Genomic DNA, 16705 nt, shown 5'->3' with positions numbered 1-16705 from the left:
ATTTTTCAAAGTTAGAAACAGATAACTACTTTAGAAACAGAAAAATAGCCAACAAATTTATTCCGGAATAGTCGTCTATTACCTTTTCGAACTTCTTAAGAGGCGATAAGGCTTGATGAGTTTAGAGAGGGCTTTTAAGAAGGTATGGGACCTCTTATTAACCTAGTCCGCTACACAGTTAACGAAATAAACCTAGGCGCATACACGTTAATCGATGTTAAAAAGTAGACTGTTATGGTTCCTAACTAGGTGGTAACGTCCGAAACTTTTCCAAAAATTAACGTCCTTTCCATGTCAGAATAAAGCAGTGTTTGGGATAAAGGGGGTGTTTCGTATTTTCCCCACTCTCTGGAGAGTTGACTTCTGTCATATTACTAATTGACCACTTTTTTTTGCTATTCTCTTAATTGATTATGTCTAAGGTATTATTCTTGCAAATCACCCTAAATCAGATTAAGTTCGTTTTACATGTCTCTGAATTATTATTTTGGTCGTCTTATATATTACAGACACAATTCCCTTTTTAGTAGAAACTATATGCTTTAATCTTTGAATCGTGACTGAAAACTTCTTCAATATCATATGATATTCCATCGGATGCTATATGATCCTAAGCAAAACGCTAACTTTTGTTTTTGATAAAAGAAAAACACTAACTTTTCTGCATATTGATTTTATTCTACAAATGGTTTCATATAAAATTGTTAACAAATTACCACTTTCTAAAATCATGACTAGTGCTTAATCTTACTTTACAGTATTCTACTATCCTTTTACAAACTAATCTGTATCATATAGTTTTTTGGGACAAATTATGATATAGTTTTTCTTAGAATAGTATAGGTTACAAGCTTACAATTGGAATTACAGTATTCCGAATGTTTATAAGATCAATCAAATCAAACAAATCTACTAATCTACATATACACATATCATCTGGAATGTCATATATGTTACAATTCGAATGTTTATACTTTACCAATATATATACAAGCGTGAAGCCATCTCCATCATTTATCCTGAACATTTGATTACAAATTATATATGATGAATCTCGTTTTGTCTTTTCCTTATGATTCCATATGATATTGACTCTCAAGTTGCTGCATGCATGCTCTCAAGATACAATCACAATTCACGGTACATTAGATCGATTTTATTATTCGTGGCATATAGAACTTTGATTAGTTAAAATATACACGAATACTAGATAGATTTTTTTTTTTTTGGTAAGATGTTAAATATATTACCATTTTCGGGATTTACACTGTACATGTTGGCGAGGCAACTTATTACAAGAGAAAGCAAGAACTAAAACTTGTTCTAAAATCTAGGATGTTGTGTAAAAGCTTTACAAAATATTGTTCTAAACTAAAACTCATCGGGTTATCAAGAGGAGGGCTTCACGCTTTTTCCTTTTCACCAGCACTTCATAAAATTACAACACGTAGTATATATGGCGAAAAATAAAATTTACAATCCTCCAATAAAGATTCATCTGCTTTTTTTGGTAGATTATGCAAAAAAGGGGTAAACACTTGAAAATAGAAAAAAGAATACGTTGAAAGGTATTTCAGAGGATTAGTTTGGGTTTCAAAGTGCAAAGTTTATAGTAGTATTTTCGTACCGTTTTTTTTCTTCACAATTTCAACTCTTTGAGATGGTTTTACAGGTTTTTTTGTTACATGTTTTTATAATTTTCTGTTATTGTTGTATATATATATGCTTTTTAAGTATATAATCTGCTGTTATTGTTGAATTAATACGTTTCTAGTATTGTCTAGCATGCATCATACTATTCTTTGTGGACTCAACAAATCAAATGATACATCCATATTACGATGCACTAATCACTAATGGTATGGTAGTTTTAGGAGTTTATAACCCAAGACATCAATTTTCCTTCTAATTTCTCAAAAAAATATATAGAATATCATGCCCATGCGGTTTATGAATAAAATGTTTCTTTCAATCTATTTTCTTTTTTTTTTTTTTTTTTTTTTTTTCGACCTTTCAATCTATTTTCTTAATTTACCTTTTTAGCCAACCCCACAGCCCACTTGGGTTTCGACTTTATAGTTAAAGCAATGTTCGTGCCTTTTGTCCTATAAAGGAACGACACAGATAGCCCAAGGAGAAGTGAATAAAATTGCAAAAAATATGAAGAAGAAAAAGTCGCCGATATTAAAATTACACGCAATTCTAGAAGAAACGTATATAATGATATATCTTGAAAAACATAGAATCAAATATTTGATATTGACTAACTGATGGTTCTTGGAGAGAGAATACGTACGTCGCTTTGAAGAGGTTTACTTCAGGTGTCCTAAAATGTTAGCAAGAAAAAAAAGGTTTAGGTGTCTATATTTCCAAAGAAATAAAAAACAACATGTGTAAATTTCTTTTTCTAAATATGTAATTGTAAAAATTGTGTCAAATTTTTGAAACGTTAACATTTTATGATTCCTAGTTCTCGTTTACAACAAACCTAAATTGCAGTTAGCTTCCGATTACTGCTTAAAATGCCACTAGAGTGATGATAAAAGTTGTTTTAACGGTTTAAAAGGATAGTGACATAGTGTCGCTCATTCAAAAATGTGAGATGAGAATTTACGGTTTAGTAGAAAATTATGTATACACATATGAATTGGTAAAAATTTACCCAAACAATATATATCCATATATAAAACTTATTTTTGTTAAGTTTTCTAAGCTTTCAGTTAAAACCAATTAGCGATAAGTGAAAAGTGTTATTCTCTTTAAACTTCCGATGTAAAATTCTAATAAATTTTGATTAAAAGACTTACGACAAGAAATATTAAATTTGCCACTCATTTTTTTTTCATTTCCAAACCACTTGTTCAGCTGTTCCTAATTGTTTTCTGTGACTGTAATGGTTATACCATCGAATTTATTAACTCTGTTTTCAGATTGTAAAAATATTAAAGAAAACTGAGTTCGTTTTTCTAACAAATCCATCAATAGAGTGTGAAATATATGTTCTCATAATGCCATTAGTCATGATTTCGATCGAAAGAGGAATTTCCACACATCAGTAGCGATTGAAAAAGTTTTCAAAGAATCATCATAGCATATCAAGAGACATGATGATGTCTAATTTCATCACCACTATTAATTTAATAATTCTTATTATGTACCCATTTGTTTTCTCACTTTATTTGACATCAAGCATAATCCTCCCGAAAAAAGAAAGGGCGGGCAATATACATTATTTAACGACAAACTAATTTCTATTATAAAGTACATGGATATTAAATTGAAACGGATTTGATTAATGAAGTAAACATATCATATATATCAGCTGAAATTTGACTATAGTGGAATTTTTCTATATATCAAAATCCAAAAAAAAAACTCATTAGATACAGATATTAATATGCATAAGCATAACAATGTTTAAGTTCAAACGATAATAACATAACTGATGAGTGATGACAACATATTCTAAGTTTGATTTCAATTTTGAAAAAAAAAACATGATTTAGTCTTTCCATTAAGATTTTAACAGTTGTATCTCCACTATCTTCATATATTGCAATATTGATCCGAATTCAACTTTTCACATCTGGTTAGCTATATATTTTAGTAGTTTTGTGTTCTACGAACATGATAAAGCATAACTACTTAATTGGTAAGATTGGATGAATACAAACAATAAACTCCATATGGCGATCATCAAAACGAATACAAATTCTTGCAAAAATAGAAAAAGAAAGAGTGATGTTTAAACAGAGTATTCCACAAATTATATAACACACAAACAACTTTTTTTTATATAGATAGTATACAAATTTTGTTCCGTTTTTCATTAATAAACAAAAGAGAAAACAATAACGCAACGGGAGCACGACAAGTTTGATAATGTCGGGAAGAAAAGTTAAAATTTTTAATTAAAAGAAATATAATAAAAATAAATAAAAAGAAGAAGAATGGCATTGTTGTTGGTATGGCCACTACCAGACATATGGGACCCAATTCTCATCACTCTCTCCACCACCTAATCCTTTCTTTCTTTCTTCTCCTTCAATTCTGAAAACTCTCCTCTCCAGATTTCAAGAAACCCTTAAAATCCTCTCTCTGTCTCTTTCTGTTTGTTTGTTTTCTTGTTTCCTTCTCTCCTCTTTTTTGTCTCCTTTCCATTTTGCACTCCCAGGTTTTTGCTCTTGACTTCCAAAAAGACTCTCTCTTTCGGGTTTTGTTTTGGATTCTTAAGGGCTCTTTCTTAATAGTGCGTGTTTTTGTTGTTGTTTTTGCTCTCTAAATGATTACTGAGCTTGAGATGGGGAAAGCTGAGAGTGAGCTAGAACTGGGTCTAGGGCTCAGTCTTGGCGGTGGAACGGCGTCCAAGATTGGTAAATCAGGCGGTGTCGGCGGCAGCGGCGCGTGGGGAGAGCGTGGAAGGCTTTTGACTGCAAAGGATTTCCCTTCTGTTGGCTCTAAACGAGCTGCTGATTCTGCTTCTCATGCAGGTGCATCTCCTCCTCGTTCAAGGTTCGTCTTTTAGTCAAGAAAAAAAAGCTTAATACTTTATTAGCTTTTTCGGTTTCAAGGGATGAACAATTTTAAATAAAGATCTTTTAAGTGTTTATTCTCTATGCGTGATGTGAAATTGCTATTCTGAGAACAGAGTTTGTCTAGGAGTAGTTAACGATTCTTAAGTGTTTAGCGTTGCTAAAGCTAGCTCACTGTGTACAATAATTTGTCTAGAAGTTAAAGATTCTTATTGTTTGGCTTTTTTAAGAGCTAGCTCAGTTATTCAGACATAACCAATCAACTTTTGTAGGAAGAAAGGCTCTGTTTCTTGGAATTAAGTCTACAAAAAGTTGAATCTGTTCTTGGTTATAGCTCTTGATTCATTTTGATATTCACAAGTCCTGAGTGATGTTTGCTTTGTGTGTAGCAGTCAAGTTGTGGGATGGCCACCTATTGGATCTCACAGGATGAACAGTTTGGTTAATAACCAAGCTGCAAAGTCGGCGAGGGAAGAAGAAGAAGCTGGTAAGAAGAAAGTGAAAGATGATGAGACTAAAGATGTCACGAAGAAAGCGAATGGGAAAGTGCAAGTTGGGTTTATTAAGGTGAACATGGATGGAGTTGCGATAGGAAGGAAAGTGGACTTGAATGCTCATTCTTCCTATGAGAATTTGGCGCAGACACTGGAAGATATGTTCTTTCGAAATAATCCGGGTACTATCGGGTTAACGGGTCAGTTCACTAAACCGTTGAGGCTTTTAGATGGATCGTCTGAGTTTGTACTTACTTATGAAGACAAGGAAGGAGATTGGATGCTTGTTGGTGATGTTCCATGGAGGTAACATATCTAAAAACCCATGAGTTGATCATCTCTGAATGTCTGATGAATGTTTAATCTAATGATCTAAGTTATTTGATTATATCTTAGAATGTTCATAACGTCGGTGAAAAGGCTTCGAGTGATGAAAACCTCTGAAGCTAATGGACTCGGTATGTAGATTATCTCGTCTTGATTTCTCTTATTGTTTGATAAAACATGGAATAAAAATCTTGGACTAAAACATCTTTTATATATGCAGCTGCAAGACATCAAGAACCGAACGAGAGACAAAGAAACCAACCGGTTTAGCTATCTTTTCGACACTACGTTGTTACAGGTTTTTCTTTTTTTTTTGGGTTTTTGCAAGTCTAAGATACTTCTGAAGCAAGCATAAGGAAGAAACAGAAGCTAGATTGATCTTATCCAGTATGTGTATGTTTCTTGGTTCTTCTAATGGTTTGTCCTGGTTTTTTTCTTTAGGGTTTTTTTTTGGCCTGTCTTTTATTTTATTTTTCGGTTGCGATTTCACCATATACTATGGAAGAGAATGCTCTTTATTTCTTTTACAACACTGTAAATATTTGAAGCTTATCTAATATCGTGTTTTAAGGGTTTTGTTTGTGAATTCGCTCTGATTGATCCAAGAAACTGTCTCTATATCACATGACACATGAAATGCGTTTTCAGAAACATAAGAAACAACAAATAGATGATGAAAAATCATGATGTATGTACAATTTAAAACATTCCTTAACAGTTTAACTTCTGATAGTGGAGTACACTAAGCTGTCAACAAACGTTTCCAAAGAAGATTTACTCAATACTCCAATCGGATTTTTTATGCAAGTTTCCGTCTATACCCTTGCTTTAGCCCTTGTTTTAATCCCATGAGTCTTTTGTAGACCTATTATCATCTGTTTTGTTTGTATCTAATTGGGAGTCTGAGAGTATCAAACTCAATCAAATCAAATTTGACCAAGTCTTCTCCAATCAATTAACAGACTAATGCCATTTCCCTATTTGTTACGCCAGTGAGTGTGAACATATGTGAGATTGTTGAACTAATGTGAGACTTGGGGATATCAACGTCAACATGGATTTCACTTCCTTATCTGATTGGTTCTTGGTCTTTGCTGAACTGAACAAAGGATATATAGATAGACTCATCTTCTCTGACTCTTTTTTTTCATACAAACTAATTATTTTTCTAAAAAAGGGTTCTCATCATGACCATGTCATGTCTGCGTTTTCGTTTTCTCTTGGTACTCTGTTGTGTCTTTGCTTCAAGCTTCTTGATGATAAAAGCTCTTGTTGTTGGACATGCTGATTGTCGTCCCGACCAGATCCAAGCTCTTCTGCAGTTCAAGAACGAGTTTGAATCTCGCGCTTGCAACCAAACTGACTACTTCAATGGTGTCCGGTGCGATAACGCGACTGGTGCGGTCACGAAGCTGCAGCTCCCAAGTAGCTGCTTCACTGGAACTCTCAAACCAAACAGTATCCTCTTCGGATTTCACCATCTTGGTTACCTCAATCTCTCTCACAACAACTTCACTTCCTCTTCACTCCCTTCTGGACTCAGCAATCTCAACAGATTACAGGTTTTGTCTCTTTCCTCTAATGGCTTCATTGGTCAAGTTCCTTCCTCATTTAGCATCCTAACCAAGTTAGCCAAGTTGGATCTCTCACATAACGAGCTCACTGGTGGTTTCCAACTTGTCCAGAATCTCACCAAGCTTTCCATTTTAGACCTTTCATACAACCAATTCTCAGGATCCATCCCTTCTACACTACTCATGATGCCTTTCTTGTCAAGTCTTGATCTTCGTGGAAACCATCTCACTGGTCCTATCGAAGTTTCAAATACCTCTTCATCTAGGCTTGAGCACTTGTTCCTTGGACATAACCATTTCGATGGAAAAATACTAGAGCCTATCTCAAAGTTAACAACTCTCAAAGATCTCGTCTTGTCTTTCATAAACGTAAGCGACCCCATTGACTTAAAACTCTTTTCCTCTCTCAAATCTTTGCTGAACCTTGAGCTTTCCGGTAATATAATATCGGCGACAAGTATAAGCTCAGATCCTGACGTTCCACCAAAACTGAACCGGTTAATGATGAAGAACTGCAACATCAGCGAGTTCCCAAAGTTTCTCAAGACCTTACAGAATCTAGAGCGTTTAGAACTTTCCAACAATAGAATCAAAGGGAAAGTTCCAGAGTGGCTATGGAGTCTTCCCCGATTGAGCATAGTGAGTCTTTCAAACAATTCTTTCAACGGTTTTGATGGTTCTGCACAAGTTCTTGGGAACTCATCAGTTACAATGCTAGATTTTAGTTTAAACGCCTTCACAGGACCTCTTCATGCTCCACCACTCTCTATCAGACTCTTCTTGGCATCGAGCAATAGTTTCACAGGAGACATACCTCTTTCAACTTGCAAACGAAGCTCTCTCGAAGCTCTTGATCTATCCTACAACAACTTGAGCGGCTCAATTCCTCAATGCCTTAGCAAGTTAAAGATAGTCAATCTCCGGAGGAATAACTTGCAGGGAAGTATCCCCGACACGTTTTACAGCAATTCTCTGCTACAAACACTTGATGTTGGGTACAATCAAATAAGCGGGAAGCTTCCGAGGTCTCTTGTGAACTGTTCCTTTCTAAGGTTTCTGAGTGTGGAGCACAACAACATAAAGGATGTGTTTCCTTTTTGGCTTAAGGTTTTGCCGGATTTGCAAGTCCTTACCCTCCATTCAAACACATTTTATGGTCCCTGTATCTCCTCCTCAAGGACCTTTGGGATTTCCAGAGCTGCGGATACTTGACATATCAGAAAACAACTTTACAGGGAGATTGTCACCAGATTACTTTGTAAATTGGAGTGTATCATCAAACAAGATGTATGGAGACGGGAAGATGTATATGGGAGACTATACAGATACCCTCTATAGCTATTTTTATGCTTTAGACTTGAAATACAAAGGTCTACTTTTGGAGTATGAAAAGGTAAATACTTTCTATGTCGCCATTGATTTCTCTGCAAACAGACTTAGTGGACAGATCCCAGAATCTATTGGTCTCTTGACGACACTCATTGCGCTCAACCTATCCAACAACTCCTTCACCGGCCAAATTCCCATGTCTTTTGCCAATGTTACCCAACTCGAGTCACTAGACCTGTCCTGTAACAAACTATCAGGATATATTCCACAAGAACTCGGGAGCCTCTCGTTTTTGGCGTACATAAATGTCTCTCACAACCAACTCATGGGTGAAATACCAAAAGGGACACAGATTAGTGGGCAACCTAAATCCTCCTTTGAAGGGAATGCAGGGCTTTGTGGTCTTCCTCTCCATGAAACTTGCTCTGACACTAGTGCTCCCCCAACACAACGGCAAAAGCAAGAAGATGACCAAGAGGAAAAGGAGGTGATGAACTGGAAAGGAGTAGCAATAGGGTATTGGCCTGGGGTGTTGTTTGGATTGCCAATAGGACATATTGTTGCTTTATACAAGCCGGAGTGGCTCTTCAAGATAATTGGTCGTCCTGATAGGGGCAGAAACCGGTAGGGTTGCTGTTTCGTTCTTGTGTTTGATCTTTGGATCTCTTCCAAGTAATTTTATTTATTTGTACTCAAGCCTTATATGTATCCAAGACATTCTCTTCACCATCTTTTCGTGTTTCATTTTCCTCAGACATCCTAGTTGCTTTGTATCTGTGATCTTCCTCCACGGAATTTTATTCTTTTCTATTATAGCTGACCACCAGAACTTTCTCATTACACTTGTTATCTGCGTAATTAGCTTCTTGGGCAGGAGGAAGCAGGACATACAATACTACACTAAATACGTATTGTTGATTTGTGATACTATGCCTCCAGAGAGATGCCTCTGGTTTAGCCAATGAGCCGTTAAAGAGAGAGAGCATAAACGCAGAGAGATGTCTAAGATGGTCGTTACAATGTCTCTGTTTTGAAGACAAGAATCAGAGGAAATGAGAATAAAGCAGAGCAAGCTTGACTCTGAGACTTAGCCTAAGGAGGAGATTTCCAAGGAGATTTATCAAGCTTATACAATTCTCTGATAAGAGTGTTAAGCAGCCAGTCTATCAACCATAGTGTGTATTGGAGGCTGGTTTACTCGAATCAAGCAATCATCAATGTTTAAATCAAAGTCTAATATTTCTCTAAAGTTGACTTATGTGAGGACACAATGTCCAATGAATGCTTTGGTCCTGAAATCATATTCTTTAGTCCGTCTCCGACCGGCTCATAAAATGACAACACTCTCAAAAGATCAGACAGATGAGATAAAAGGGCTGCTTTACAAATCATGATGAGACTGATCAACGTGCAGAATTAAAGACAAAAGATAAAGGAAGAAACAAATTCAAAAGCCTTTTATACAAAAATTTCTTTACAGAATGTTTTGTTGCTTTGCTGTTACATTTTTTTTTTCTTTCAAATCAGCTAAAGCTCCATCATATCATATGACCGACAGAGACATACACATTTTAGTACACTAATAACTTAATAAGATACACATCGACAAAAGAGAAGGTTCTTGCCTTGCAGATATCGCAGAGAGAAGGAAAGACAGAACAGCGAACGAGCGGAGAAAGGTTTAGGTTTTGTCAAAATATTCTCCATCTGCATCATTGTTGCAACAGATTAATACAAAACAGAGAGAGAATAGAAAAAAATTGCGCAAGGAAAACTCCAAAACGGTAAGACTTTGGCATGTGAAGTTGTGAACAAGCAAATGGTACAGACAATGAGACTCCTATGATAAGAGATGTAGAAATAACATTGATTTGAGAAACTACCTCAAGCTAAAGCATCCAGAAACAAGCTACGGAAACTCCTCAGTTATAGATGGCGAGCTTCCCGTTTAGCTCATCGGCCGACCCATAGTCCAAGCTTAGCTCGGATAACGGAGTGATGTTCTCCAGTGCAAAAAGCATGAGTCGAGGGAACATCAAGTTATTATGGTCATACAGTACAAACTGTGCCATCACATTTGGTTCCTTGCTGGGACTAATGTAAGAAGCCACGTTTCTCATCTTTGACACCTCCAATGCGAAATCTAACGGAGGGAGAGATGGATAATCCGGCCGAACAAGATTCGGGAGTACTTTAGATAAGTCACCCCAGTTCCTCCAATTCTTTCTGAACTGGCCCGGATGGACCAAAGTATCCCCATTCATCGACACAGCATTAGCTTGGTCTCTTTTGAGAACAACACCTGCATATTCACAAATAAAAGCACCGGCATGAATTAAATCCAGTGTCCTGACACCCCAACCGGTCTCCTTGGACCTGAAAACCTCCAGCCTGTTCCTCAATCCCTTCTGCGTCACACGGTTCTTACAGCTCGGACCGCACTTGCAAGATGCCCCACATTCAAATACTACAGACTTTCCTCTCAGTAGATTCCCTTTATCGTCATAAGCAAGCTCACCACCGTTTTTCCTTGCACAAAGACAATCTTCACTGCAGGAGAAACTACAGTCGCAGCCAGCCCTGTTGATCTCTTCTTGAGCGTAAATCATAGGGAAGACAGATTTCGAGATGTACTCATAGTCTAAGGGTTCCCGATCATCATCTATGTCATTATATAGATACACAGGGACATTCTCCTTATTGGAAGAAATGTCAAAGCTTATGTACCCACTAGGCCTAACTATCCACGGCGTACTTTTGAGTGTTTCCGCAAATCTCATTCTTGCACTGCCCATCTCGGGTTGCCCATTGATCCTGACTAGCCTAAACTTATACACTACGAAACCAGACTTCCCCATATCAGGCCAGCAATCTGAAATCTTGTATAAACCATCGTAGAAAAACACTTTAGAGCTAACTTTGTTCTCATACTTAAACCCTCTAATCACCCGTACCTCAACATCATGAAACATACTCCTGTCCATTGCTAGATTCCCACTTTCTAGCTTCTGATCTTGAATCTGCCTGTGGAGCTTATCCTGACCACCGTGACCAGTATAAACCAGAACCTCTCCTGTGTCTTCATCATCCTCATAATTGCCTGAGACGATGATGCTGGTGGCTATCGGTTCACCTTTGGAGCTACGTTGAGCCGTTAAAAAGTCAATTCCGGCTTGTAGCTGGCTGTGTAAGCCCACCGAGCACAGTTCGTGACGGTAGAAGAAGACGTCGCCGATCTCAATCCCAGGGATTGAACCCACAAAGTATTTCCCCTGATTCAGCCACAAGCCACGTTTTTTCATCAAAGCCGAAGCCTTTATATCGCCTCTGGTTTTGCGCCGTTCACCAGCAACGGAATCCTCCTTCACGAGATGAATCCGGAGAGAGTCGTAGATCATTCGGTTTTGTTTAAAGATTTCTCGGTGGCGTTTCTGATCTTCATCCCCTACCATAGTGAACCTCGCGAGCTCTTGCGGTCTCCGGAGTTCCAGTGGAGGAAGAGGCGAAGCAACGTGGTTTGAAACGCGATAACCCTCAAATCCCGGTGGTGGTGCAAGCGTCACCAAAGGCTGTTTTTCGCCGGATTTCGAACCGGTTGCAGAGGACTCGCCGTATCCCTCGGGCTGCTGACTCCCAAATCCAGAAATGAAACGCTCAGCGAAGCGATCAAACTCGGTGGAAACATCGGTCATGTCGGGGGAGGAAAGTGAAGATGGCGGAGGAGTGGTATGATCGGAATCAGATGAAACTCCATTTGGGTTTTGGGCATCCCAATTAACAATTGGTTCTGCCTTGAACCCTTGATTCTGAACCGATGACCGTCCGGCAACTCCAGAAACTCCGGCGGCGGAGGAGGATGCGGACTCCGGCAAGAGATTCAGGTCCGGGAACGGCACGAGAGTAGTCATTCTCCCCAACGAAGGGAAGAGTGAAACACCTGGGCTTCGAGTCCGAAACGAATTCGGGCTAAGACCCGGATCCGTCCTCAGGGATTTTCCATGATTCCGAGATGCTTTCAGCTTCTCCGAGAACTTGTCGTTGTTGTTGTTGTTGTTCCTGTTTGTTGGAAAAAAAAAATTGAAATTGGTTAAACGTTACACTACGTTAGTGTGTAAAAGTTAAAATATATTCCTACACTACGCAAGTCGCAAAATTACCAATGAAATGAAAGACAATTAAAAAACTATTATTGCGCAGAGACAATTTGAAACATATAACTAATTTTTAATATATAATTATATTCGCGATTTCAATATATTTCAATATTTAAATTTTTGTAAATACGTTTGGTATAAACTCAATGACCAACAATCATATTACCATTTTCAAAACAGTGAAAATAATACGAAGTGTAACAAAGAAAAAGAAGAAAATATTAGGTGGCAATCTAGCAGAATGCTTTAAAGCATCATATGAATGTATCTAGATCTAATCTTGTTTTTTTGGTTTGTTTTTTTTTTTCATTTAAGATGAAGGTAAAGGCTTACAATTTTTTTTTGTTATGTACTCCTATAGTTAATTAATTTTGCTATATAAATCGAGCGCTGTACCACTTTTTTTCCTCACTTTTTATTTTAGTCATTGTTTTTACATATTAATGGCAAAAAATCTAACTTTTTTTTTGTCAACAATATCTAACTTTTTATTGTTATTTTTTTTAATTAGGGAAATAATAAAAAAAAAAGTTTTTTATAGATGTTTTGGATTAGTAATGTTTTTACGTCATCACTCAGAATCAGTTTTTGCATTCATGCATACTATTAAAAAAAGATGTTTAATTCACAAAAATGGTAGGTAAAATGTGAGAAAAAAATATTGTATTGATGGACCCATATTCACAAAATTGGCTGCCTATTCAAAAAATAAACTGTCTAGCCACCTAAGAACTGCTTAGGCATTAACCAACCTGATTTATGACTATGCGGTAAATTAAGCAGTTATACAATTTATATCTAATATAGACCAAATTTTAAGAGAAATCATGATTTATTTGAAAAAAATCCGGATCAACTTTTTTGCAACTAAATGACGCATTTTCTATTTATCTTTAATCATAGAAATTTATTAATTTTCATTAAAATAATTTTCTCATATCTTTCTAGAATGAAATTTTTCATAATTGTTTAAAAAATCTATTTATAAGAAATATAATAATTAAATATTTAAAATAATTAAATATTAAATAGATTAATCACTTATTAATCACTGATTTTTGGGCTAGGCGTTAGTCGGAGTTCCGACTAACGTCCTAGCGCAATTTTGAATATTGGAGAAACCTAACCCAATATACAATTTATTGTTAGATTTTCAGTTAAGAAATGGTTTATAAATTTGAATAAAAATTTCATATTTTCTCTTATAGTTGAAAAACCTTAATTTACAGCGCCACCAATTTTACACTAATTTTGGTTATTCTGGTTTTTGATAATTTGTTTAACTGTATAAACCCATAATATCAAAAAATTTGTAGTTATATTCTCTTTCAAAAAAAAAAATTTCGTATAGTTTAGAAACCTTTATTCACACTCTCATCAACTTTAAAACTAGAAATCATGATCTAAACATAAATAAATTAAGAAATATAGATTAGTAGAATACCTCATTTCTTGAAGAGAAGACAACTTTTGATCTTTATCAAACTAGATTTTAATGTATTCGAGATGATGATTTGATGCCGAAAACTCTTGTATTTATACCCATGAGAAGTATTTGTTATCTCTTTGGATTACGTTTATATGGTTTTAAAATCTTCTAAATTACATCTTAATATGGTAGGTGAAATGTGGAAAGAATTGTATGGATGCGCTCAGTGCCGGCCCAAGCCCATGCAAGGTCATAGTTTATTTTTTAAAAATGTGCCCTATTTCTTAAGAATTAAAAGAAAAAAAAATTCTAATGACAAAATTATGCTAAAAAAAATTTGGATCCTAGTCCATTGCCTACTTGGCCTATACCATGGGCTGGGCTTGGATGCGCTTAGTCTAATTTGTATTATTTATTTATTTTCCAAATAATTTAGGGCATAACTGTCATTTATTTTGAGAAATTTACATTTCTTCTTATAGCTGAAAAGTACTAATTTACAAAAACATCTTTACACTTGCGTTTTAAACCATTTTTCGTATTTTAAATCTATATTATTAAAGATTCTGTAATAATAGCTCTATTTTGAATTTAAAACAACTAACAAAAAGTTAATAGATTTGAGAAATCATGATTTATTTGAAAAAAATCGGGATCAACTTTTTTTTTTCAATTAAATGACGCATTTTTATTTATCTTTAATCATATAAATTTAATAATTTTCTTATATCTTTCAAGAATGAATTTTTTCATAATTGTTTTAAAAATCTATTTATAACAAATTTAATAATAAAAATAAAAAAATATTAAATAGATTAATCACTTATTAATCACTGATTTTTGGGCTAGGCATTAGATGAAACTCCGACTAACGCCTAGCACAATTTTGAATATTGGAAAGACGTGACCCAAGATGCAATTTATTGTTAGATTGTTAGTTAGGCAATGGTTTAAAATTTGAATAAAAATTTCATATTTTCTCGTATAGTTGAGAAACCTTAATTTACAGCGCCACCAATTTTACACTAATATTGGTTATTCTGGTTTTTGATAATTTTTTTAATTGTATAAACCCATAATATAAAAAAATTTGTAGTTATATTCTCTTTCAAAAAAAAAAAAAATTATTCGTATAGTTGAGAAACCTTTATTCAGACTCTGATCAACTATAAAACTAGAAATCATGATCTAAAAATAAATAAATTAAGAAATATAGACTAGTAGAATACCTCATTTCTTGAAGAGAAGACAAATTTTGATATTTATCAAACTAGATTTTAATGTATTCGAGATGATGATTTGATGCCGAAAACTCTTGTATTTATACCCATAATAAGTATTTGTTATCTCTTTGGATTACATTTATGTGGCTTTAAAATCTTCTAAATTACATCTTAATATGGTAGGTGAAACGTGGAAAGAATTGTATGGATGCGTTTAGTCTAATTTGTATTATTTATTTATTTTCCAAATAATTTAGGGCATAACTGTCATTTGTTTTGAGAAATTTACATTTCTTCTTATAGCTGAAAACTACTAATTTACAAAAACATCTTTACACTTTTTTTTTGCGTTTTAAACTATTTTTTGTATTTTAAATCCATATTATCAAAGATTTTGTAATAATGACTCTATTTTGAATGTAAAAAAACTAACTAAAAGTTAATAGATTTGAGAAATCATGATTTATTTGAAAAAAATCCAGATCAACTTTTTTTCCAATTAAATGACGCATTTTTATTTATCTTTAATCATATAAATTTATTAATTTCTTATATCTTTCTAGAATGAACTTTTCATAATTGTTTTAAAAATCAACTCATAAAAAATTTAATAATAAAAATATAAAAAATATTAATTAGATTAATCACTTCTTAATCACTGATTTTTGGGCTAGGCATTAGATGGAACTCCGACTAACGCCTAGCGCAATTTTGAATATTCGAGAGACCTAACCCAATATGAAATTTATTGTTAGATTGTCAGTTAAGCAATGGTTTAAAGTTTGAATAAAAATTTCATATTTTCTCGTATAGTTGAGAAACCTTAATTACAGCGCCACCAATTTTACACTAAATTTGGTTCTTCTGGTTTTTGATAATTTGTTTAACTGTATAAACTCATTATATCAAAAAAATTGTAGTTATATTTTCTTTCAAAAAAAATAATTCTTCGTATAGTTGAGAAACCTTAATTTACACTCTCATCAATTTTAAAACTAGAAATCATGATCTAAAATTAAATAAATTAAGAAATATAGATCAGTAGAATACCTCATTTCTTGAAGAGTAGACAAATTTTGATCTTTATCAAACTAGATTTTAATGTATTCGAGATGATGATTTGATGCTGAAAGCTCTTGTATTTATTCCAATGAGAAGTATTTGTTATCTCTTCGGATTACATCTATGTGGCTTTAAAATTTTCTAAATTACATCTTAGTATGGTATGTGAAACGTGGAAAGAATTGTATGGATGCGCTTAGTCTAATTTGTATTATTTATTTATTTTCTAAATAATTTAAGGCATAACCGTAATTTGTTTTGAGAAATTTACATTTCTTCTTATAGCTGAAAACTACTAATTTACAAAAACATCTTTACACTTTTTTTTTTGCATTTTAAACCATTTTTTGTATTTTAAATCCATATTATCAAAAATCTTGTAATAATATCTCTATTTTGAACTTAAAACAACTAACAAAAAGTTAATAGATTTGAGAAATCATATTTTTGGGCTAGGCATTAGCCGGAACTTGATCGCCCGACTAACGCCTAGCGCAATTTTGAATATTGGAGAAACCTAACCCAATATGCAATTTATTGTTAGATTGTTAGTTAAGTAATGGTTTATAAATTTGAATAAA

General features: G+C 34.4%; 2 protein-coding genes and 1 pseudogene across 3 annotated transcripts; 2 read left to right on the top strand and 1 right to left on the bottom strand.

The window, feature by feature from the left end:
• The first annotated feature begins 4012 nt into the window (after window positions 1–4012).
• Window positions 4013–5939, top strand: LOC18028020 (auxin-responsive protein IAA13). 2 transcript variants are annotated; one of them, XM_024148497.1, is made up of 4 exons: window positions 4013–4512; window positions 4922–5332; window positions 5423–5484; window positions 5574–5939. In XM_024148497.1, exons 1-4 carry the CDS (start codon window positions 4283–4285, stop codon window positions 5621–5623), a joined length of 753 nt encoding a protein of 250 aa, XP_024004265.1. In that variant the 5' UTR covers window positions 4013–4282; the 3' UTR covers window positions 5624–5939. The 2 variants fall into 2 exon arrangements, with proteins under 2 accessions (XP_024004265.1, XP_006410469.1); XM_006410406.2 differs by having other exon boundaries at window positions 4033–4512; window positions 4925–5332.
• A 570-nt stretch (window positions 5940–6509) lies between these two features.
• Window positions 6510–9583, top strand: LOC18028019 (annotated as a pseudogene).
• Window positions 9584–9692: 109 nt separating this feature from the next.
• On the bottom strand, window positions 9693–12305 carry LOC112090221 (histone-lysine N-methyltransferase family member SUVH2). The gene is made up of 2 exons (XM_024160951.1): window positions 10140–12305; window positions 9693–9963 (listed from the first exon to the last, which is right to left on the bottom strand). Exon 1 carries the CDS (start codon window positions 12162–12164, stop codon window positions 10179–10181), a length of 1986 nt encoding a protein of 661 aa, XP_024016719.1. The 5' UTR covers window positions 12165–12305; the 3' UTR covers window positions 9693–9963; window positions 10140–10178.
• Between the last annotated feature and the right edge of the window lie 4400 nt (window positions 12306–16705).

This window comes from Eutrema salsugineum, unplaced genomic scaffold (assembly GCF_000478725.1).
Source record: "Eutrema salsugineum unplaced genomic scaffold, Eutsalg1_0 scaffold_10, whole genome shotgun sequence".
Lineage (NCBI taxonomy): Eukaryota > Viridiplantae > Streptophyta > Magnoliopsida > Brassicales > Brassicaceae > Eutrema > Eutrema salsugineum.
The sequence above is the reverse complement of the archived record's forward strand: the minus strand, read 5'-3'. Positions and strand labels throughout refer to the sequence as shown.

Coding starts and splice junctions, on each gene's coding strand:
- LOC18028020 (XM_024148497.1), top strand. CDS start 4,283: ATGATTACTGAGCTTGAGATGGGGAAAGCTGAGAGTGAGCTAGAACTG. Junction 5,333..5,422: donor GTTGGTGATGTTCCATGGAG/GTAACATATCTA, acceptor ATTATATCTTAG/AATGTTCATAACGTCGGTGA. Junction 5,485..5,573: donor CTCTGAAGCTAATGGACTCG/GTATGTAGATTA, acceptor TTATATATGCAG/CTGCAAGACATCAAGAACCG.
- LOC112090221 (XM_024160951.1), bottom strand. CDS start 12,164: ATGACTACTCTCGTGCCGTTCCCGGACCTGAATCTCTTGCCGGAGTCC.